At 45.2% G+C, this 25,225-nt stretch overlaps 1 protein-coding gene across 1 annotated transcript in view; it reads left to right on the top strand.

Moving 5' to 3' along the window:
- Positions 1 to 2,628, top strand: part of Ano2 (anoctamin 2) — a 353,748-nt gene extending 351,120 nt beyond the window's left edge. The window contains exon 25 of the mRNA XM_048444098.3: positions 1,729 to 2,628. Coding sequence (XP_048300055.2) covers positions 1,729 to 2,001 — 273 coding nt within the window. The 3' untranslated portion in view covers positions 2,002 to 2,628. The remainder of the gene's footprint in view (positions 1 to 1,728) is intronic.
- Positions 2,629 to 25,225: the final 22,597 nt, after the last annotated feature.

Genomic DNA, 25,225 nt, shown 5'->3' with positions numbered 1-25,225 from the left:
AACCAGAGAAGAAGAAAAGAAAATGGGGAACTATTGAAACCAGAGTCTCAGCCCCGGGACAGACAAACAGCACATCCCTTCTGTCAACCTGAGAATGAGCTCAAGTTCGGAAACTTTCTTCCTGAGCTCTTGGGTCTCTCCTTTGTTAGCATTGTTTACCGTGGAGACATCTGGTTGGAGGGGCCGGCAGAGTCATCTCGCCACCCCTGGAATGAATAGCAAACTTGAGCCCATGATTCCTATCTTTGACAATAGCCACAGCTCCAATTGCATCGCTGAGATTCTCTGAGCTCCAGGGCCCCCAGTTCCCACTCAGGGTCCTGCCGATCTTTGAGCAGAGGCCAGAGCACAAAACCAAATCCTTTTCTCCACGGCTCCCTTGGCTTTTGTAGTCCCTGAAGGCAAGTCTCTGGGGGGCTCTAGGGTGTCCTGCCCCTCAGACTCCAGCCCAGGATGTAGAGAAGCCCACCAGCTTGTCTTTCACCTAAAGAAGACACTATTCTTCCTCTGTCGAGATGGGGCGATATGTTTGAAAACTTGCCTAGACACCCCCCTGCTGCCCTCCCCTCTGCCTGCTCCATCTCCTTCCTTGCCCATATGTCACATGTCACAGGTCTGTTACCTCGTTGGCAGTAAGTGCAGGAAGACTCTAAATAACTGGGAGCCTCTGGAAGCAGTGGTTCTCAAAGTCTCCCCTTGAGCTCCCAGGACCATGAAGGGTATTCCTGCTTTGGTTTCCCAGAAGGGAAAGAGAAGACATACAAGTGTGTAGCTCGCAGACAACAAAAAAATGATCCCAAGTTGAGAAATGTGTTGGACGAGTGTGTGGGAAGAACAAACTTGAGAAAGGAGCAGGAATCAGAACGTGCTGGCTTGTATTGGTCCGTACCAGGCACCGTAGCCTGATAGTCATTCACTCAAAGAGACAATGCTCCCAGGAAAGGCTTTGCTAGGTGACCTGTACATCGCAGGGAGGTGACTCAGCAGGGGACTTCATGCAGGTGTATGCAAAAGCCTGGCATCCGCCAAAGAGGACTGGAGGCAGAGCCCCTGGTAGCGGCAGAATGAGGAGACTATGAGCAGCGGGTGGGTTGGGCGAAAGCCATGTCCGTGAAAACACCCAAGGTCCCTGGTATTGGGGACAGAGAGACAGCTGGGGAGATGAAGGGGACAGCTGTCACAGTCACAGCCCTACAGAGGCCACTGTGCTCCGTGGTCACTTCCGCAGAGGTTCCAGTCTAGACCTTTGTGGTCAGTTCCTTGGAAGCCCCAGTCCAGAGCAAGCCTGGAAGTGTTAAGATGAAGGACGTGTGAGGCCACTCTGTGGATGGCGCAGCAGTGTGCTACAGGGTCTCCTGGAAGGGAGGCTCACCAGCTAGCTGCCACTTACCATGTCTTACCATTGTCATTATTTGACATATGTTAACTCATCACTACCGACAGCCTCTCTAGGGGAGGTTGAAGTTGTGATAGTTTTACTAATGGGACACCATTATGAGTTAGGACCCCAAAGGACACTCAGGCTCACTGGTAAAGATCACTCAGCCAGTGAGTTGCCTAGAGGCATTCTGTTTGGTCCTTTCCTTTCTCACCAAGTCTTCAGTACCAGGGTGGTCACGCTGAAGGGACCAGGGTGGACAGTGGTGAGTTCCTGTCCACTTGTGACCTCATGTATAATAATAACACCAAGCCAAGCCTCGTCATTCACATCTTGTCTTGTTTTGGCAGAACCTAGTGATGTTCCTGAGTGTCCTCGTGGACTGGATGATTCCGGATATCCCCACGGACATCAGCGACCAGATCAAGAAAGAAAAGAGCTTGCTGGTGGACTTCTTCCTGAAGGAGGAGCATGAGAAGGTCAAGCTGGCCGATGAGCCCACCCAGAGGAGCCAGGGTGGTGGCGATCGGAGCAGGAGGAGCCGCGCAGCCAGCTCTGCACCTTCCAGTCGAAGCCAGCCAGGCAGCATCGCATCCTCAGGGTCTCAGCACACCAACGTGTGAGCCCGCAGTTGGCGGTAGAAGAGGCAGGCAAGGCAAAAACGCATGCGCATACCATGTGTTTAGCTAGCACAATGGCTCCTCTTCTGCTGGGAACTGGCTTGTGCGTGTCTCCAAAAGAGAGTTACGGAAAGGATAACAAAAGCACACAGGAGGAAAGGGAACGGTACTGGGGACTGCTTCTCAGAAACTGGATGCTTAAGTTTCTTTTTAGGTCCTCTTTTGAGCTGTGTCCTTTGGGGGAGTTGGTACCCCACTGGGGTTTCTCCACTCCAGAATTCCCTGGGGTCCCTTCTTGTACTTCACCACCATGTTAGGTGAAAGAAGTATAGTTAGGGCCCTATTCATCCTAGGACCGTATAATTGATCACCACCCGCTTCCTATTGTCACTCTAACATAACCTCTTGGAGATACTTGTGACTGGGGCCACTACACGGCTGAAAAAATACAAGTTAAGTTACAGGACTGATTTCTGCTGCCCCTGGATCTGATAGTAGGGAACAAAGGTCCTTTCTGGGCTCATCTGAAGTCCACGTGACAAGGATGCTTGGATGCAATGCAACTAGCCACCTTTTATGCAAGTTCAGATTTAAAATAAAATAATTGGAAAGATTCTTTTTTAAAACTCATCTCTTGTCTTGGATGCTTGATTTCTTTTCTTCTCTCCTCTCTCCCTCTTCTATCCTTTCTTTTCTCTTCTGCTTCCCCCCATCTCTCCTTTTCTCCTCCTCCTGTAGGCCAAGCTTTCTTCTCATAAAGCAGACAACAAAAGAGAGAAAATTCCTGTTTGACAGAACTTGCAGTCTGGGGACAGAGGATGAACCAACAGTTGCGCAGTATAATAGATAATGGTAAATGCGGCGGAGAAACGCTAGGTAGAGCAAAGGAAACAGGAAGCGTGGGGGCACAGGAAGTGTGGGTGCCCTCAGATCCCATCCATCTGTGGGGCTGGTCAGAAAGACTATAAACAATGGAAAGAAGCAGGTGGTGATAACCTTGCTTTTCCTTTGTTAAGCAGCAAAAAGGAGCAGCGGGCCCAGGTAAGGGGATGTTGAAAGAGCCGAGTAGGAGCTCGATTTTATGTCTGTTACTGTGAGGTAATACTGATATGCTAACACAGTCACTTTGTAGCAGCTCTCCAGGGCTCTCTGGGGAGATTTTCACGAAGAGTTATATGGAAAGGCCAAGTGTCATTCATCGCTGTCAATCATGTTCTTAGCCCCTCCTACAGTCCAGAGACCGCCGGAAATATCACACCATCTAGACATGTCTTCAGTTCCATGCTGGCCAGTCTGACTAGTTAATGCCTGATTAGCAGATGTGAAGAAAGCCTTGCTCCAGAGGAGAGCAGAGGGGGTGCTCTGGTAGATTTGGGCCTCGCCGGGTTTCTTCGCCTCCTGGGCACATGCAGGATTATGTTGCTCACAGACCATTGTCCCAGAATGTAGCCCCTTCTTTTGTGGTTAGGGCACACAAATGCCTCTTAGAATCCTAAATAGCCACATCCCAGATCACACCTGTATAAATAATCCTTTTGTCAACCATAATTACACCATATCTTAATATCCACAACCACCCCTGGAGCCTGGGTGCTATGCAGAGTACTCAGAAACACAACAGCCGACAACAGACGCAGCTCTTTTGCAGAGAGTGTGGTGGGCAATGAGAGGAAAATGTCACTGCAAGAAGGATTAATAGCATGGTGAGTCCAGGCTTGAAACAAGAGGAGGTCCCCAGGGATCTGATGGTGGTGGTGTTCCTATTTCCAGAATCTATGAAAGTCAACGGTCAGGTCTTTTCTCCATCACCAAGATGCCCACTCAACACTGACCGAGCCACACTTTATCCATGAGCTGCCTACACTATTCAGGTCCAATTCTTCCTGCCTTAAATTACAGGACACATTTTTTATATGTGCACAAAGGTAAATTTTGCATATCGAGAAAGAGTCAGACAGTCCAAAAATGACAATGAAGACAAGAAACTCGTTGGCAGTTTCTAAAAGTATAATCAACATTGATGATCACGATGGCGTCCACTTATCCCCCCTTCCACTCATGTCTGTCTTTCTGAAGTGACAGTTTTGCTCAATGTATTGTTTTGTTGTATGTTTTCATTTCATGTAGTTCATCAAATAATTTTTTAAATCCAAAATGTGCCCACCCGTGTGATGGGAAAATGTGGAGCACTTGTTTTCACCTTCAGCCTTATAGCATTCTGCTGTCCAATTGGGTGGCCCAAGCACACGTCCTCAGTATCAGATCTGAAAAAGTCACAGGGGAAGTCTATGCAGCAAAAAGAGCAAGCTAATTTGAACCTATGAAGATTCCCACTGTGGGAATGTTGCCCTCTGCTGCACCACCAGGGCATGAGAGATTTAATGATTTACCCACATCCTGGGCTCAAATGATCTCAGGAGCATGCTTGTTACCAGATAGACCACCTGATGCCTGTGCTTTATACCAGTAGCAATGGGGAGTTGTTGGGGTACCTAAGAAGGAGAACTTTTTAGACCTCTCCTGGGTGGAGAGAGGATGGCAGAGGTCTTAAAAGCAGTACAAACATTAATTTTTTTCTCTGAGCTTTTAAGAAACATTTCTCACCTTCATGGTTGCATGAGGAAAACATGGTGGATAAAACTCTAAAATGATGAAGGAAAAAAAAGCTAATGCTTCTCATTCTACCCCCTTTTTCAGATACAGCAATATCCTTATATAAGTTTATTTGTGTTCCTATACTAGAGACAGTCATATGAATTGATTTGAAATAATGTTTAATTTTTAAAATTGTGTGTGTTCATTGAGAAAGGTTAAAAGATTTATTTTTATTTGTGTGTGTAATGTGTGTGTGTGTGCATGTGTGTGTGTGAGTGCAGTGCCAGTGAAGCCCAGAAGAGGGAGCTGGAGGCCCTGTAGCTGGAACAGCAGGTGTTGTGAGACATCTCATTTGGTGCTGGGAACCAAACTTAATGCTCTTTGCAAGAGAAGCATATGTTATTAACCCCCGAGCTATCTTTCCAATGCCAAAGAAATGAAACAGTATAAGCCACCTCAGCATTTACCTCCAAGAGATCATTTGCAACCAGCTTTCTTTTTCCTTTCTTTTCTCACTCAGCTATGATTCAGCACACACTAACTAAAGAAGAAGTCACACACCTAGGAAGGGACTATAATGAGGAAGGGCTTGATAGTAAACATTACCTACTACTTAGCCATCACCAATCTTTCCTTATGGAGAACAGAAATAAATGCAACCTGGTCTTTGATTGGGATGAATCATTTCAATGGACACTTTCATTTCTTTTTTTTTTCTTTTGTATATGTGTGTATGTTTAGACAGGGTTTTTACCATGTAGCCCCAGCTAGCCTGGAACTCATTATGTAGCCCAGGCTGGTTTTGACCTCTCAGAGATCCACCAATCTCTATCTCCTGAGGGTGAAAAAAATAAGAAGTGTAATAAATAGTAGCCCAGCCTCCATGCTGTCCCTCTTTACAGCCCTTGAAGGCTGATTTTTCCATTTCTGGAAATGGACTTGTGTTCTCGACAAGGCTCTCAAGGATCCAATAACTCTTTGCTAAGTTCCTGTCTCAAAATAGTGGCCATGATTTTTGTCGTATTTAAATTTGCACTTCTGTGAGATAAAGTGAAGTATTTCTGTTGTAAATCCTGCCAATACAACCTTCTAACCTTATAAATGTAATGGTCATTGGTTACAAAATTGTGTGTGTGTGTGTGTGTGTGTGTGTGTGTGTGCGTGTGCGAGAGAGAGAGAGAGAGAGAGAGAGAGAGAAAGAGAGAGAGAGAGAAAGAGAGAGAGAGAGAGAGAGGTTGGGGGTTGGGTCTGGTCTTAAATGGCAGTGGGAGATGCCATTGGCCTGTGGAAGACATTTCTAAAAGTGAGAGTCAGATAAAGAAACCAAAGGATCAAATTTGCTCTGTAGTGTCTTTGAAACCTATAAACAAGCAAAGTTTTGAGTTAAGAAAGAGGGGCTGGAGGTATGGTTCAGCAATTAAGAACACTTGTTGCTTTTGCAAAGGATCCGGATTTGGATCCCAGCACAACCATTTGTAACTTTAGTTTGGGAGTGTATGATGTCTCTTTTTTTTAGCCTTCTTGGGTCCTGCATGTGTGTAGTACACTTACATGCAGGCAAAACACTCCTGCCCATAAAATAGTAAATCAATCTTTTTGAAAGAAAGAATAGGAAAACTATAGCATTTTTATATTGACATATATTCATTCTTCATTCACTAGTAGGCTAGGGTACACATGTGGGTTAAATTTACATAAGATGAGTTAAAGATACCACCACATCTCTTTAGTTCTGGTGCTTAAGGCCCCATCTCATGATGGTCACAATTCAGGCCCTCACAGAATTGTAGGAAGTATAAAGGAGTTTACTGGGCCAAGACTGTGCCCTTGTTTTGGGTTAACCTACACCCAGGGACAGGCACAGCAGAGCTAGGGTTCATCCTGTCTCTGTCCAGAGTCACCTTTGAGGCTTCCCCCAGCTCCAGAGCTCCCTATACTGGTGGGTGGTTGAGGTTCCCCCTGGTACTTACTGTAGCTCAGGGTTTTCTTCTACTCAGTTCTGTTGGCCTCCATTCCCCCTCCCCACACCGTTCTGGAGCCTGTTCTCTGTTAGGCTCCCAGCCCTTCATATCGGGCTGCTCTCCAGAGAACCTGACCTAAGACACGAGGTATGCAAGTGGTGGATTCCCTCAGCGGATGCATTCCTGGACTGCTTTCATGCTGGGATGATGGCTTGGCTCCCTTTGCCCTTCTCAGGTCATCATCTTCTCTTTCAAAACATCGTGGCTATGGCAATTAATCCTCGTTCTTCCAGGGCTTTGGAAGAACGGCCTCTGGAGCCGGCTCGCTGAATATTTCTTTTCGAGTCCCTCCTTTCTACTGCTTTGGTATATGTGAGATTTTAAAATTGATTCTCACATTCACTGGGATGTGTCTCTTTGTGAGTTTCTTCCATTAAAAGTGCCTGGACTATAAAGACCTGCTTATTCTTATTCTTTTTTTTTCATCTCTCTATATAGAGTGTTCTTCCAGGTTGACAGCAAGTTCCAATAATATGCCTTTCACCTGCTTTGAAAACTTTGGGGAACCACTGACGTTCTAGGTTGATTCTTTAGCATGTAATCTTCATGCCCAGCGCACCCGTTTTTTCAACATTTGAGGGCTCTCGTCTAGACCCCTACACTCCAGTCCTACGCCCCTCCTAGAATAGCATCATGCTCCGTTCTCGTCCACTGACTCAGACCATCCTCACCCTAAGTTCCATCTAAACACTTGATTGTATGAAGCAGGAGAGTGTGGCTCCCCTCTGTCACCCGCGGCCCTGCTGCCCTGCATTGCCTGCCAGTGGTTCCTCAACTTTACCAACCGTGTGTTTTCCAAGACGTGTTGCTCATCTAACAAGCCAAGGGGTGGGACTGGGTAAGCCCTGACACCCGCTTCTGTTCTGACACGCACGATTCTGGGTTCCCCATGGCACGGGACACACGAAAGGTGTGGCTCATTGCTGATGATTCAATCTTACCTTCCACCTTCCCATTTGACTCATCTTTCCAGCATGCACCCTGGCCATCTGTGACCCATATGGCCCTTGCGTGCAATTTCCTCTCTCGCACCCACCCACGCTAATACCTAAATCTCTCGGCTACAGCAGAGGGCGCCAGAGAGCAGGCCCCGCCCTTCACCAGGAGGCCAGGTTGGGAAGGACAGCAGATGTAGCCTCAGCAGGCAGTCTTACTTGCACATCTGGCAGACCTTCCGCCCCCTCCTCTGCTTCCCTCTTCTTGTCCTACAAGGCAGTGAATGGCAGCGCCACCAGGGACGAATCCTTGCAGGAGCAGACTGTAAGACTCAGTGGAACTGACTTATTCATGATTTGTGCCGTTGCTCTCTCCAGAAAGCACAAGGGCAACATCCAGGTGGAAATTCAAAGAGACAGGTCTTGTCAGTTCAGGAACCTTCCGCTTCATGGCCCTGGCTTCCTCTCACTTCCTGTTAGTCTGATGGAGAGGCACAGAGGACAGAGGCTTCTGAGCCCCCGTTGTCTTGCTCAATTAGAGGGAGGGGGTGAAGCTCTGGGCCCTAAGGGAGAGAGATGTTCTTTTGACATGGATCCCCCACCAGGACCTGCTCCTAGATGGCTGCCACCACGATGGTCTCTGCTTGGCCTGCATCAGCTCTGCAGAGAGTATGTGTCAGCTTCTATCAGGAACCACATTTGCTTGGTCTGAGGGAGGCTGCCGGTTGAGAAACAGATGAGGCCCCTCAGATAGGCCTCTTGGTTCCTCCCCCAGGGCCTCACTCCTGCTACATGCTTACCCTCTTCACTTCCTGCCACAGCATCTCCATGCTTCATTTCCTTGACTGCCGACACCTGGCTTCACTAGACCCACCAGTCTCCGCAGATTCTCCTGTCCTTGCCTCAATGTATTGCCTGCTGTCTTTAACAAGGCAGGGCCTTTCATCTGTCTCCCAGGTGGCCCCTGGTTTCTCCTTGCATCTCCTCCTGCACGTCTTTCTGTGTCCATAGGCAGCGCTATGTTTTTGGTATGAAGCATCTTCTGAAGATACCTGTGCACTGAGTGGTTGCTCCCTAACTGGTGGCACTATTTTGGAAGGCTTTGGAAACTTCCAGAGGTGGGATCTGTCTATTTTGGGAAGTAGGTCACTGGTGTCTATTGTCCCTGACTCCTTCCTGTTGTCTTCACTGCTTCCTGTCTACCTTCATGTGAATCGCTGTCTTCTACCACATACTCCCACTGCCCAAGCCCGTGAGGACAGCTGCCAGTAGGCTGAGCCCTCTGAAGCCAGAAACTGAGAGAAATCCTCCCACACTCAATTACAACACAAAGGAAGCATAGGTTGTGTACATAAAGCTCCTTTCTATACACATTGTATCAAAAGGAAGTCACTGATGTACAGGTCTCGGTACCGTGGGAACTGAAGAGTTTACAATTTCATGCACCTAAGAAAAAGTAGACAAAATATAAAATACAACTAGGTACAAAAGTGAATTTCCATGTACCATGACAATAGAGATCACAACAAAATACAGAATTTAGGCTAGTGTTACATACCTCACAGACTGTATCCAACCCCTTCTCATACATCTTTATAAGACTTGAAAATGTTCTCCTTACATCTTTGGCTGTGTGCCCTTTGCCTTCTCAGAGCAATGCTGTTGTAAGAAGGACAGAGGTAATGCAAGCCTCAGCAACGTTTGCTTTACATTTCTGATCGAAATGTTCGAAGGAAGGTTTCTTTCAGCTCAATCATTTCATAGGAGTCTTGAGAGTGTCATCAAATGTGGGGACACTTCTACCATTCTATGATGTTCCTAAGATTTGAAAGACTTTTCTCTCCTCTTTACAAAGTGCTCCTCTGCCCTGTCCTTTGCACTTACCGTCCCGGGAGCCCCCTGGAGAGTCCCCAAGGCTAACCTGGGCAGGTGTCATTGTAATTTTACTTGTGAACCCACATCCAACAGTTAACAACAGTTGGCACCAACCTTGCTTCAGTAATCACTACATAGAAGCCTAGAGAGGCCCAGCCAATTACTTCCCTCACAGCTACAAAGGACTTCCCCTTGGGCTCAGATTGCAGTCTCCTTTATAGGGCTGAAGCTACCTGCCTTAGACTGATGCTTGGGTCTTGTGTGCTCTGCTGGAGGCCAGTGAGGAACTCCAGTGACAGGGAACAGCACACAGGATAATCACCACCCACCGAGCGCTCCACAGGCCTTAAGTTCTGAGATAAGAACTAAACATCTGTCACCTTGTTTGATCTTCGCAGGTTCCCATGAAGGGCTTTACTCTGCCTCATTTTTTTTTCCTGGATGGTTCACGACATGAACTTGGATGCTGAGCCCCTTTTCCTATTAATCTCTTTCTCGCTCACATAGTTCAAACAAGATCGATCAAGAGGCCATCCATAGCTCCCTCCCCAGGCCACATGTGTTACATCTGTCTTACTCTATGGAAGGGAGGTTTCTGAAGACTTCTCTAAGCCATTGACACACACAAAGGGTTACCAAAGAGTCCTCTGTCCCTCTTGGTGAATAAACCACAGAAGGCAGTTGCCTGTTCTACAGCAATGATCAACAGATTGCTAATCACAAGGCCATGGCCTACACTCAGGCCCGATGGTCATACTAGTGCAGGTTAATGTCAGGGATTTCCCCAGGGGTTCCCAGGAGTGCAATCATAGTATGAAGGACAGAGGATAAATAACTTGCAAAGAAGAAGGAAAATTCTTTCAAATTTTAGAAACATGACCTTTTGTGCCAGGCAACTAGAATCTCAAAGGGTTCTTGGACCAGCCTAGAACTTTCTGTTAAGTCATGCTTGCCAGCCTAGACTCACCTTCCAAGGGGGGATGTTCTCTCCTATGAGAAACATTAGTTTGGAATTAGTTGGGGTATAGCTCTTTCTTCCCAGCAAGCAAGCCTCAAATCAAGATGACCCTGGGGAGTGGTGCCTCTTCATTCCTACATGTACAGAAAGGGAAATCTCCTGCATCATCCCTCATGGAACTAGGGTGTCTTCTTGGATGGCAGAAATTGTGACAGCAGAGAATTCCAACACTGGCATCGGTAGGTAAACAAACTGGACTTCTCTGTGCTGAGTAAACTACAGAACTAAAACATCATACTTTAGCTGACCCCAGCCTGGAGTGTCTGTATCTCACTACTCACTGGAGAGACAGAGAGATAGGAGAGAGAGAGAGAGACAGACACACACAGACAGAGAGAGAGAGAGAAAGAGAGAGAGAGAGAAAGAGAGAGAGAAGAGCGCACATACATACATCTCCAAAGTCTTCATGGAGACAGTTGCGGATCTGGTGGTGCATGCTACAGACAATAACAGCTGCTACAGGTTCACAGCAAAGACCCTGAGACAAAATTTCCCTTCTGGTGAACTTTATTAGGAGTGTTAAAAGCTCACGGCCACAGGCAGCCATAATGAGGCTCTGAAGCGGGAGGGCATTAACAGGGGCTGGTGTTATGTGTAGCAGGATAGGAGTCCTGAAGAGCGAGAATCTTCAGTTCTGGAATAGTAAAAACGACTTAGGCCTTTGCACTGTAGACAGAGCAGAGCGCTCCTGAAGGGCAAGAGTCAAATCGGTACCGTCAGACAAAAGGGCTTTCTGGCTCTTGCAAGTTTCAGAGGCACTGGAGGAAGGTTTGAGTGTCTTAGCCTACATACTGGAAGGCAGAAAGCATTGGTGAAATGAAGTTATAATTCAAGGTTGTCTCACAGCTTGCAAAGTGGAGGGAGAGAATTCAGCTCTTTGTGAGGGTTTTGAGTCTACAGCAGCACTCTGGAGGCAGCTTTAAGAGAGGGAGACTGCAGGCTGTGTGGCCTGATTGGGGCAGAGAGAAGCTAGCAGTGTATCTAATAATGAAAATCCATCCCATGCTGGAGCCAGGCTGAACTGGACCCTAGACCCTCTTGCTCCATTGAAGCACGATCCACCACTTCTATGAGCGTCCTTCTCTATCTGGAGGATGGCTGCCTCCCTTGCCTCTTGCATGGGTCTGTTCTTGGTAAGCCACAGAGTGCTGGACTGGTATCGTCAACAGCATCCACAGAGCTCAGTGAAGGAACGTTATCATCAATGACTAAAAATGTAGGTCTCACGTAAGCACCCTGAATAGAGATGGCTATGGCTACTGCTAATCCTCAAGTGTAAATGGCACCCTCCCAAGAACGTGGGGAGCCTGCTGGGGAAGAATCTCTGCAGGCTGGAATGACCTCCGCAGAGGGCAGGTTCTGTCTGGTTCATTCTTTTGACGTCACTGCATTTGCTCAGGTCCAGTTTGGACCTGGGCTTCCAGAAGAGTAAGTGCTAGAGAAATATCTCAAGCGCAGTGCGGTATTCAGGGATTAGAGAAGAGTTAGCATCTTCCCCCCGGCCCCCCGTGCCTGTTCACAATCTTTGCTTTTTGAAATAAATGTCTTGCCTTGATGTCCAGGAAGTACATCATGGTTTCTCAAATACATTGCCCTGCCTCCATTAAAATCATATCACATGATGACCATCTATATGTTGCAGACACTAGACCATGAGTTTTAGAAAGAACGTGAATCTGAACTAGGTTCCCACGGTTTTTGTGGTTTCCTTGCGTGGCTCCTTATGAATATCCACCAAAGGAAAGTGTTTATTTGTGACGAGGGGAGACGCGTGGCCTGCAATGATCCATCACCAAGATGAAAACCCCTGCAGAGGAGAGCTGGGTTTTCTCTTGATCTCGGAATGACTTCTGCATCGCCGTGTGACGTAGCTAGAATCCACCATACTGCTGGCTGGCGATGTCACATGGAAGCAATTACAGTCCAAGTTAGCAAGTCAGAAAATGCCAGTGGAACTTTAGACCATTGTCAGCACAGATAAAGTGTCTGGACTGTCTCACAAAGTGTCTTCCATCTCTGAGTGAAGATCTTCAGGCTCAATGCTGTTACCAAGAAGGTCAGGATCAAAGGGTCAGAGCATAATGAAGAATGCTCATTCCAAAGACAACTTATATTTAGAAATAAATGATGGAGACATTTCTTTACCTTTTATTAGTGGAAGGTTTATGCGACAGAGTAGTTTGGAAAGCAAAGTCAAATAAAAGCATATAATTTAAAAGCTGAAGTTTCTGTCTCTTATATATGGATATTAGTTAGCTTTTAAGCCTTTGATAGGCATGCTATAATCTCTATAACCATAGAGGTCAGGTATGGAATAAAGTACTCATGGGGATCTGTCAAATAAGAGAAAATAGAATATATAGTTGGAGAGAAACTGGAGGGAGGAGACTGGGATGGAAGGATTAAATGGGGGAGGGAGAGGAAAAAGAGGGTAAGGAAAGAATATGGGGGACAATTAACACTAAGGACCATTTAAGGGATAATATGGAAATCTTCAACTGTAGATATATATATATATATATATATACACACATATATATAAACATATATGTACACACACATATAAACATACATATCTATGAAATCTAAATAGAGCCAATAAATAATTAGGGAAATAATACTCCAACATCTTCTGCCACAAGTGGAACTACCAGTGTCCGTGCCAGGAATGGGTTACATCTAATTGAGTTGTTGGCCAAAGGAGCCCTATGGACACCCCCAAACAACTCAGGCTATTGCCAAGACTATTGGTTGCTCTCCACAAACTGATTGGAAGTCAAGCTGGTACCTAACTAGAACCTTCCCCCTCTGACTAGTATTCATGGTATGAGAAAACACTCTGCACACTACCAGAGGAGAAAGGTAAACATCTACCTAGCTACAAATTCTGTGATCGGCGATGATGACCTGCCTGTGTGATATGCTGGTGTGATAGTGGCACAGACGTTGTGGGAATAACCAATCCAATCTGATCTCTAAGGCCCACTCCACAGGATGGAACTCTTGCCTGACACTGCTCAAGTGGCTGAGACATGGAAACTAGATAGGCCAAGAGCCTAGGGAAAAACTAAAGACCATTGTTCTGCTAAAGGAACATAGTACTAAAATGATTTCTGATGGCAGTCTGCTATACCAATAGAAAAGTTTTCACTCAGTCATCATGAAAGGAGCTTCCTCTTGCAGTACACAGGAAGTAATATGGAGACTCATAACTGAACAATGTGCAGAGAGTGAGAGACTTGGGAAGCCTCTGTGCAAAAAGGATATTTTCATCAAAGCCCTCCCCTCAGGGCTTAGGTATTTATGTGGAAGAGGGGGCAGAATGATTGTAAGAGCCAGAAAGGATGGATCACATCAAGGAACTAGTGTCTTCTATATACAGTAGGACTGACCCAAATATAATTCTACAGAGACCGTGGCAGCATATGCAAGGCCTGCCCAAGTTCAAGCTAGATAGAGTTTAGTGCTGACAGGGAAATTGGGAACAAGCCCCCATTCCTAACCAAGACATCCTCTCCAACCAACAAATTCTTGCAAAAGAAAAACTAGTTTTCTCCAATGGAGTTTCATTGGTTAATGAGTCTAAATTAAGGATAAGTCCCATGCTAACACAAAATAAACTCAATGATAGTTTTGTGGAAATTTTTTTGTGTAAGTGTTGATTGGTTTGGGCATTTTTTTTCTTACTGGTCTTTTGCTTGTATATTACCGTTTCTGATTCTATGGGTTTTGTTCCTGTGGGTTTTTTTTTTCAAGTTTGTTTTCTAAAGAGAGAGAGAAAGGAGGCATGTGGTTCGGTTGGGAGGCATGTGGATAGGCCACAGGTGGCCTCAGAGCACCGTAATTAACTGGTAGGTATCAGGTGGAACCAGGAGCCGAATTTTAAAATACTCTGGCATAAAAAATAATCATCAATTCCTGACTGCTGAATCTGAATCTTGGCGGTGTCAACAATTCCCACCTTCTGGCCCTGCCCAGAAACTCAGTTGTTCATTGCCTTCAGTAGCTTAGAATAATTGGATGGTTGGCCCTCTCCTCTAGGCTCCTAAGTCACTGTACGGCGGCCAACGTAAACTACCTCTAAGGAATCTGTCTAAGTGCGGTCCAAAGGAAACAAGTAGAGTTGCTATCTACCTTTGCCCTGGTTGTAGAGCCTAGCTAGGAGCCAAGACTAGGCGTCTTGAGTGAATATCAAGTTGGCCTTTCAGTGACAATCTTATCAAAGGATTTCTAGCCCTACAGGTTTCTCTAAAAGATAAAAGACAAAGGCTTGTCATATTCCCTTTCTTCTCTCCTTTGCCTCTCCCAATTTTATCTTGTCCTAAAGAAAGGGCTGATTACTGCTTCTGATAGGATCCCGTGGAATGCATTGATCACAGCTGCCCCCTCCTCTTCTCCAGTGATAGATCTTCTGCTTTTAATTAGGGTTCTGGTGAATTTGGACTGAGCAGAGCAGAATGCTTTCCATGACTAATTTTATTGCTGTGAAGAGACACCATGACCATAGCAACCCCCACCCCCACCCGAGACAGGGTTTCTCTGTGTAACAACTCTAGCTGTCCTGGAACTAGCTCTTGTAGACCAGGCTAGCCTCAAAATCATAGCGATCGGCCTACCTCCACCTCCCAAGTGCTGGGATTAGAGGCGTGTGCCACCACCACAGGCAATCATGGCAGCCCTTATGAAGTAAAACATTTAATTGGGGTGGCTTGCTTATAGTTTCAGAGGGTTAGTCCATTATTGTCGTTGTGGGGAGCATGACAACATGCAGGCAGATATGGTGCGGGAGGACTAGCTGAGGGTCCTACATTTTACGGGCAACAGAAAGTTGACTGGCTGTCATGCTGAAGGAAGCTTGAGCAAGAGAGACCTCAAAGACCACCCCCACAGTGATACACTTCCTCCAACAAGGCCACATGTCCTAATAGTGCCACTTCCTTTGGGGGGCATTTTCTTTCAAACCATCACAATGACCACAACAACTCTTATAAGGAAAACATTTGATTGAGGGGGTTTATCTACAGTTTCAGAGGTTCAGTTCATTATCATCATGGTAGGGAACATAGTGGCATGCAGGCAAACATGCTGCTGGCTACATCTTGATATGCCAGCAACAGGAAGTTGATTGAGACACTGGCAGTATTCTGAGCATAGAAAACCTCAAAGCCTGCCCCCACAGTGACACACTTCCTCCAACAAGGCCATACCCACTCCAACAAAGCCACACTTCCTAGTAGTGCCACTCCATTTGGGGGCCATTTTCTTCCAAACCAGCAATGGTACATCATAGATTAAATGCCAATAAATCCATTTTCATCAATACTTGCTACATTTACAAAATGAGTCTCCTCCAGGAACACAAGGACAGAGCTTGTTTTATTTCTCTGTGCCTTCCCAGCGTGAAGCAGGCACATGTAGGGAATGGCTTGGAAACTGGGAACTCAGCTTGATTTAGGGTATGCACCTACTCTAATAGCAAGGCGCCTGGGAGCCTGAGATTCTTCATTGTAAGTACTGCGCACAAACACTCCATTGCGAACAATGCACCTCACGCCTGCAAAAAACACAGGACTGCCACCTGCATCTGCTGAATGCATTCCCCTTCTGAAATGTAGGGTAAGCTGCGCCTCTTCTTGAGGTGTCATCCGACTTGTGGTTTCTGGGCTGTGGAGCTGTGTCAGGGGTTAAGAGCACTGGTTGGTCTTCCGGAGATCCAGGTTCAGTTCCTAGGATGAACATGGTAGCTCACAACCATTTGTAATTCCAGTTCTAGATCATCTGATGCCCTCCCTTTGCCTCCATAAGTCCTTCATGCCCATGGCATGCATTAATTCATGCACTAAAAATGCTCGTACACATAAACCAAAGATAAACAATCATTTTAAAATGAAAAGGGCTAACCCTTACAGTTTCTTTTCAAATATATTTCCAATACATTCAGGTATGAAAAGGAGTGAACCAGTTCAGTCTGAACTGGTTTTTAGTATGTGTACAATAAGGTAAAGTGTGTCATCAAAGTGAACTTTTAGGGAGAGCCCCCTATTTGCTGTCTCATGAGTAAGCACAACTGGGCATGAATATGGTTAAAGCTAGATGCGTTGTGGAAAGGACATGTGTAGTAAAAGAATGGTTATCTGTCAATCAAAACAGAGAACCTCCCAAACTATACCTACAAACAACCAAACCCCTCCTTCTCCTGAACCCAGTAAAAGGCTCGAATTGCTAATTGGGGCCCTTGAGGACTTTCTTACTCTCGCATGGGTGGCTTAGGCTCACATGCAGTGTGTCCTTTATGATCCACAGTATCACTTTGCTTTTCAATACAAGCTTTATAATCTGTGTGGGCTTTTATTTCTTTTACTTGAGTAGAGTCCAAGAACCTGGAAATATCTATCTCAGACCTCAGTCACTGGGAACAAATACGTTCCCACTTCCCACCCCTCTTGCCGAGAGATCTTAAGACGTCAACAGGTAGCAGATTCTCTTCTGTCTAGTAGAGACACAACTCAGACACATGGTAAAAGTTCATGGCTCCTAGATCCTTCTGGAGGTCACCTTATCAAGACCCCTACCTCTAGACCAGGACCTTTGTCAACCTCATCCCAGACTGGCAGCCAGATTGCAAATGAGTGACTGAGCCCAAGCCTTGGACTGAATTAGTCTGAGATGGAAGGTAAGTGAAATGCGATTGTCATTAACACAGCCTGACTGCATCCTGCCCGGGTCTAAGCAGCCAGGTGCCCTTAAAAATGGTGAAAATGATATCAAGACTATTTGAGGGAAGGAAAGGTAGATTATTTAAATTCAGAATGTTTCTAATTAAAAATCAATTTTTGGAACTATAATTCTCTGGAAATTATGAAGTAGGTCTGGCAGTGTGGCATTGTTGAGTAGGAACAAGATGGGTGAGTTCTGGATCCAAGACTGCAGAACACTGCAGCCCCCTGAAGACCCAGTCTCTCTGACCGCAGGCACACAATGAGACTCAGAGGTACATGCATGGAGGTCCATCCTGGCAGGAAAGATAGGAAGGAAGATTACACAGCCCTGGAAACGGGCTTGGGGATTTAGAGTAAAAATGGTGAGGTCCTGAGAATATGCCAAGTGGTCTGGATGAGGTGAAAGGGCGTGGCTGGAAGGCACTTGGGACAAACTCATGGTTTGCAAGGCTAAGCACAGAGGTGGTCCTCTCATCAAAGTCCTACAGGTACCAAAGGTCTCAGTGTGAGATAGACATCGTTGTCCTTCGTGAGGAAGAAAGAGGAAGGTGAGGGTGGAAATGGAGACTAGGGCCTTGGAAGACAAGATCTCTCTCAGCAGAGAGCTATCACACAAGTAAGAAGCTATAAACTTAGTGCTGGGGAGACAGAGGCAGGTGAGTCCCTGGGACTTGCTGGCCAGCCAGCCTTGCTGAATCAGCGAGGACCCAGGACACCGCAAGATGAATTAGTAGTTGAAAGTTGGCTTCTCAAATTCAACAACCCATGTAGAGGTAAGAGAATCCAGCTCCCAGAAGTTATCTTCTTGACTGCAACCTACTCGAATCTTTCTGTGCCACCTCCAATAATAATACAAATGAAAGTAAAAAATTAAAACGATAGCAGAGAACAACCAAAGGAGACAGACATTGACCTCCAGCTTCTGTACTCACATGAATACACAGCCACATCCACCTCCATTCCACAGGTGCACTGGAAAAAATACACACACTGAAAAAAATACCAACCAAAGCTAAAGCACAGGGTTCGATCGGCCAAAGCTGAATTACCTTATATGTTCTGTGAGTTAGCTTTTTTACTGCTAAGATAAGCAACTTAAAGAGGGAAAATATCAATCCTAATTTGGGGCTTCAGCCCATGTCCTAATTCTTTTTAGAGTTGTGATGGGGACAATATGGTCGAGCAAAGCTGCTTAGCTCCTGGCATCAGGAAGTGGGGGTGCTGTAAGGCCAATATATACCCCCAAGAGAACAACTCCAAAGACATATTCCCTTCGGTTAGCCACTAAGTTCTTATCTCCTCTTAAGGAAAGAAGAATCCATTGACGATGTATTAGAGTTCGTGATCTGACCGTGGCCCCAAAGTCCCACCTCTGGACATGACTGCAGTGGACTCAAATCTACAACACGTGAGTCTTGGGGTTCTGATCTAAGTCATAATACACATGACTGCCTGGGAAATTCCTAATGAATACCTCTGCCTAAAAACAAGCCCAGAAAAGTAACTTTTTCCCCCGCTTGGGATCATTGCTTCCATCCTGCCCCCACCCCGCCCCTGCGTTCCCAAGTCATGATTCTGTTCACACTCTACTATACACACAAGTCCTCATCTGGGGCCTTTAACCGAGAGGAAAAGGGGACAACCTTGGAAAGCTGAAGATGAAGAAGGCTAGTGGGAGGTGTGCGTTCAGGAGAGCCCAGACCACACCCAGCCTTGCATGTCTCACTGAGAGTGACTTATATGCCCCAGTCTGGTCTCCTTTGATTCTAGATGGTTTCTTCCGCCAGGAGCTCCTAGGTTAAGGGCTTTTTCATGCATGATTCTATGTGATCTGGAAACAGCACCCAAAGATAAGTTTTCCACTCTTCATTTTGTTGATGGAGAAATCAAGGCTGTCTCTACCGTCTTGGCAATGGCTACGATCACACTACCCAAGGAAGAAGCCTCTGGTCCCCTATATGATGGAGAAGACTGACTCCTAGACTCCCCCCTTTTCTACCCATTCCTCCCTTTCCTCTCCTCACTGCCCCCTTCCTGTTTCATGTTCCTTAGAGCAGGCCTTCCACTCTTCCTGTTAGAGCAGTTCACAGAGCTAAGACGTGTGGGATGGAACAGCCTTTCCTTTCACCCAGTCAAATCCCAGAGGCCCCCAGGAGCAGCACTGGGAACCCCTGAGGGAGCTGCTGAGGAGGGGCAGGAAGACCCAGTTCCTCCCCTGAGGGAAGCCTGAGCCAAGGGGTCGTGTGAGTTCTGTACGAGTTATGGTTCTCCAGGGAACTGGAGGACCAGAAGATACTTCCGACATGCAGAATGAGGTTTATAGAAGCAATTGCCCCACCCAATTCTGGAAGTTGAGAGGCGCCACCGCCTTCTGTCTGAAAGCTGGAGGCCCAAGGAGTCACCAAACACGAAGGGCCAAGGGGAGTCAATGGTGTATGCTCCAGGAGTTCAAAGGGCCAGGCAACCAGCAGCAGCTCTGTGTCTAAAGACAGGAGAAAGGGGGTGGCTTTGTAGCTCACATTCACGCAGGGAGTTCTAACCCATCAACCATCCTTCTCCATGGAAATGGATTCCCAAGGAAATCATTGGAACTTCTCCCCAGAGGTGTGGCTGCCCTGGCCCATTCAGCCCTATCCAGTAGAGGTGCTATTTGCAGTGTTTCTCAGGGTGTTTCCCCATCATTCACACTCCGCTGTCCTAGGTAACTGGGCTGGCTAGTGTTTATGTCAGCTTCACACAAGCTAGAGTCAAATGAGAGGAGGGAACCTTAGTTGAGAAAATAGCTCCAAAAGACCAGGCTGCAGGCAAGCCTGTAGAGCACTTCTAAAAATTAGTAATTGATGTGGGAGGGCTCCAGTCCATTGCAGGCAGTGACCTACCTGGGCTCTATTAGAAGCCGGCAGAGCAAGCCAGTAAGCAGCACCCCTCCATGGCCTCTGCATCCCTCTGCATTGGCTCCAGCCTCCAGGTCTGAGCTCCCACTTAGACTGCCTTCCATGATGAACTGCTAGGGGAAAGTGAGAATAAGACAAACCCTTTCCTCCTCGAGTTGATTTGGTCACAGTGTTTTATCACAGCACTGTCTAACTAAGACAGTAACTAATTCTAACTGATACGGGAACTATTTCAACACTCCTCTGTCCTGCCATCTGCCCCCATTTCCTTCACTCCTCTGTCCTCCCATAATTTCTTCTGCAGGACTTCTTCCTAACTTGCCACTTCTTGCACGGAGAGGTAAGAGCCATAAAGGACACTTTGTCCACCAGGATCTCTCTGCGCCTGGGTGACCCCCTTTGAGCCACTCCCAACACCAGGTCCTGCTCCACATTTCTGGGTGGCAGTCGCCACTTCTGTACCAGCACTTTCTTCTCTCTTAGATCGTTCCTTCCTGCGTATAGACAAGCTTTCTCTCAGCCACATACACATTTACAAGCAAAATAGAAAACAGTTCCTTTCAAAGATCACATAATTTACTTGTTTCTCTCCAGAGCACAATCCCACTGAGGAATTGTAAATCTTTATTGTCTGCACTGGGGGAAAATGTTCTTTAAGTTTCTCCCAGATTCTCAAGCACTGGACTTTGTCCTCATTGCTTCATTGGAAGAGATCTTACCACAGTTATCAAGAGCACCGTGTCGCTCCTTCCAGTAGTCGGTCCTTCGGTCTCCATCTTCATTAGCAGTCAGCAGCACTCGGGCGCTTCTCAATCCGGCTTCTGGTGTACCTCTCTCACTTTTCCATCTTTATTCTCTCTCTCTCTCTCTCTCTCTCTCTCTCTCTCTCTCTCTCTCTCTCTCTTTCTTTCTCTCTCTCTCTCTTTGTGTATGTGTGTGTGTGTGTAGGCACATGTATGAGTACAAGTGCCTACAAAACCCGTATTTGCCTGGAGCTGGAGTTTCAGGGTGTTGGGAATCGAACCTTGGCCCTCAGTCCTCTGCTCGTAATCACTGAGCCATCTCTCCAGCCCCTTGACTCTTCCCCTTCGAACTTTTTGACCTCTGCTTTTTCTTAACTTTGCTTCTGAGTTTTTTAACCTGATCCTTTCTCGTCTAGCTTCAAGATTTGTAAGCATAAGCTCCAGGTTTGAATATCAAAGTGCTATGGAGCACCCTATGCATATCTAATCTAATTTTGCTTATGTCACAAGCCAGATTCCTGCTGCAGGGTTTCCATCATAGCAAACAGAAACTCTGCTTCCCAGCGAGTCAGGCTGAACACCTTTGACTATCAATCTCTTAGTGTCTTAACTCCATCCGAAAGGGCTGTCTTCCAGCCACTGCCAGGCCCATATCAAAAGGCTGCCCACCATCTCCTCATCCCTAGTGATGGAAACTCTGTTCTTCCATTGCTCAGACCCAAACCTTTAGCATCATTCTTCCTTCTTCTCTCCTTTTATGCCTCATACTTGCACATCAGCAAGTTCCATCAATTTTCGTAGCTGGCGATTTTAATTCACTCTTCTTTGAAACCAATCAATAAGCCAGAAAGAAAGGAAAGGGGTGAAATAGTATATTTGAGTTACATAATTAATAAGCCTGAACATACATATTTCACACCCAATAAATACAGGCTGCATATTCTTTTAAGGGGCATATGGGACAGTCACAAAACTCAGCACTGAACTTGGGTGACAGGAAAAACTTCACTAAATTCCAAAAAATCAACGTCACCACATAGTACATGTTCTTTAGCCACAAAGCTCCAAAATTAGGAGTCAATAACAAAGAGAGAATTTAATTTTTTTAAAAAAAGCCATGTGCCAGAGACTAAAAGAAAAAAACCAACAAGTAATCCCTCTGTAAATGGAGAAATTATAGGAAAAGTATGAAATACTTAGATAGGAACAAAATGAAAGCGTTGCAGGCCAGCATTTGTGAAATATAACTAAAGCATTTCTTTTAGAGAGATTTACTGCTTTAAATACATCTATCAAATGGCAAGAAAGAACAAAAACAAATGAGCTAATCTTTCAAATTAAGAAGTGAGAAAAAGAGCAGTTGCACTTAAGGAAGTCTGAAGAACTAAGAAGGAAAAAGAAAGTTAAAATGGAGACTTATAAAATACCAACAAAAAAGAGAACTAGAAAGTACAAAAATTGGTGACATTAAAGCTGGCATACTGGTTGTGTTTGTCATTGCTGCGAACATCCCTTACACAATGAGGCTTAGGTGGGGAGGGATGTGCTTTGGGTCATTTGCTTTGAGGGACAGTACATCATGGTGAACAGGCATGGTGGTGTGTGGTTCTGTGATGGTGGTGTGTGGTTCCATGATGGTGGTGTGTGGTTCCATGACAGGGGGAATGTGAGGCAGCTGCTACTTGCTCACACCTAAGTGAATCAGGCAGCAGAGAAAAGACAGGACACAGGGATGGCTACAAACCTAAAGGCATGCCCCCTAGGAGTCCGCTACTTTTATGCTCCCAGCTAAAGGATTTATAGCTTCCTACAACAGCACCACTGTCTGGGGACCAAGGGTTCAAATCTCTGAGGCTGTGGAGGACATCGCACATTCAAAGCACTACGGTTTGTGAAAGGGTTTGTCCCCCCCTTTTTATTGATTTTTATTGAGTGCTACATTTTTCTCTGCTCCCCTCCCTGCCTCTCTCCTCTCCCTTCAACCCTCCCCCAAGGTCCCCATGCTCCCAATTTACTCAGGAGATCTTGTCTTTTTCTACTTCCCATGTAGATTAGATCTATATATGTAAGTCTCTCTTAGTGTCCATACTGTTGTCTAAGTTCTCTGGGATTGTGGTTTTTAGGCTGGCTTTCTTTGTTTTATGTTTAAAAACCACCCATGAGTGAGTACATGTGATAATTATCTTTCTGTGTCTGGGTTACCTCACTCAAAATAATGTTTTCTAGCTCCATTCATTTTCCTGCAAAATTCAAGCTGTCATTATTTTTTTCTGCTATGTAGTACTCCATTGTGTAAATGTACCACATTCTCCTTATCCATTCTTCGGTCAAGGGCCACTTAGGTTGTTTCCAGGTTCTGGCTATGATAAACAATGCTGCTATGAACATAGTTGAACACATGTCCTTGTGGCACGATTGAGCATCCTTTGGATATTTACCCCAAAGTGGTATTACTGGATCTTTAGGAAGATTGTTTCCTAATTTTCTGAGAAGTTGCCACAATGACATCCAAAGGGGTTGTGCCAGCTTGCATTTCCACCAGCAATACAGAAGTGATCCCTTTACCCCACAACCTCTCCAGCAGAAGTTGTCATCAGTGTTTTTGATCTTGACTATTCTTACGGGTGTAAGATGGAGTCTCAAAATTGCTTTGATTTACATTTCTCTGATGACTAAAGATGTTGAGCATTTCCTTAAGTGTCTTTCAGCCATTTTAGATTCCTCTGTTGAGAGTTCTCTGTTTAGGTCTGTACTCCACTTTTTTAAAATGGATTTTGGTGACCAATCTCTAAAGGGTTTGTTTTATATTCTGGAGAAGTCTGCAACAAGATGTTCAAACTTGGGCAGAGAATAATAATGAAAGGAGAAAAGATGAATGGTAAAAATTAAAGATATGCAATAGATCTATGGTTATAAGATAGTCTACTATAGATAAATATTTGAAAATAGGTACAATTAACAAAATTCTGTACAAGCAAAATGGATAGAAGAAAACGGAATAAACTAATGATTATTTAAATAAGAATGGAAAATCCTTCCCCAAATTCATATATATTCCTCAGAACCTAAAGTTTTTAAAGGAAATTAAAGTAGAATTATATAAAACTTTAAGCAACACACAAAATATCTCTCATATGTTAAGTTTTCCTTGGTCAAAAGTCAAGGAAAATCTGTTCGTCTATTTAATGAGGCCACTGTGACCATAGTCATCAGTGACAGCTGAGAGACTCCTTTCACTTCTGAGGACATTTGTAGAAATACCTCTCTAAACTATTTGTTAAAAAAAACTATGATCGTCTATTTTTAAAGTGTGCTGTTACTCGCGAATGAATCAGGAGTGGAATCAGTTCTTAGGAATCACTAGGGATGTTATTAAATCAGTACTTACATCACAGAGTGAGTAGATTTTCTTAAGAGCTGCAAAGAGGCATTGAATAATATGGAAAAAGCATTAAACAACTCTTAACAGATTTTGCGGCTAGGAATTAAAGTAGTAATACTTCCCAGGAAATCAGGACCTTAGCTCGCTTTCTGTTGCTGTATTAAACGCCACGACCAAAACCAACCCAGGAGGAAATGATTTCTTTCAGCTGACAGTGGCAGTCCCACATGAAGGCAAATCGGGGCAGAAACTCAAAGCTGGAAGAAGGCACTGAAGCAGAAGCCAGGGGGAATGTTGACTTGCTTCCCCTAGCATGCTCGGGGCTTGCTTTTTCTACAGTCCATGCTCACTGGCCTAGGGATGGCACCACCCACAGTGGGCTGGGTCCTCAGACATCAGTTAGCAATTAAGAAAAGGCCCCACAGGCATAACCACTTGTCAGCCCAACTGAGGCAATTCCTCAGCTGAGTTCCCCTTCTTTCCAGGTGACTGCAGGACTTACAGTCTGTATTTTGCCAGGTCTACAGCTACAGATAACTATGACAACTAGAGATTCAAACTCTTGATTTGATTAAAATAGATACCAAGACATCACAAACAACACTGTTTTCAAGAAGGAAAGAGACATTAGTTATATTTTGTTTGCATCTCAGTACAAAATACATTCATGACCATTTCTACTTTCAATGTGATATGAGTTGAGTGTCCATTATCAGAAATGCTTGGAACTAAACGTGTTAAGATTTCAGAACCTTTCAGATTTTGGGTCTAAATGTAATATTAATTTATATTTTATATAGCCTGTATGCACAGCCTGAAGGTAATTCAAATAATAGTTGATATACACTGGACCATCAAAACATGGAGTCATATTAGCACTTAATTAACCTCAGATTTTAGATCATTTAAAATTTCATGTTTTGGGATTAGGGTACTCCATTTATGTAAAACTTACTGATGATTTCCATAAGAAAAATAGATATGTAAAATAGGGGTTCGATAAAAAGCAGTATTTTTGGCAGACAGAAGACTCATCTACAGAGAG

The sequence above is a fragment of the Myodes glareolus genome, chromosome 3, assembly GCF_982192425.1.
Source record: "Myodes glareolus chromosome 3, mMyoGla1.1, whole genome shotgun sequence".
Taxonomy (NCBI): domain Eukaryota; kingdom Metazoa; phylum Chordata; class Mammalia; order Rodentia; family Cricetidae; genus Myodes; species Myodes glareolus.
This window is presented reverse-complemented; position numbering and strand designations above follow the sequence as displayed.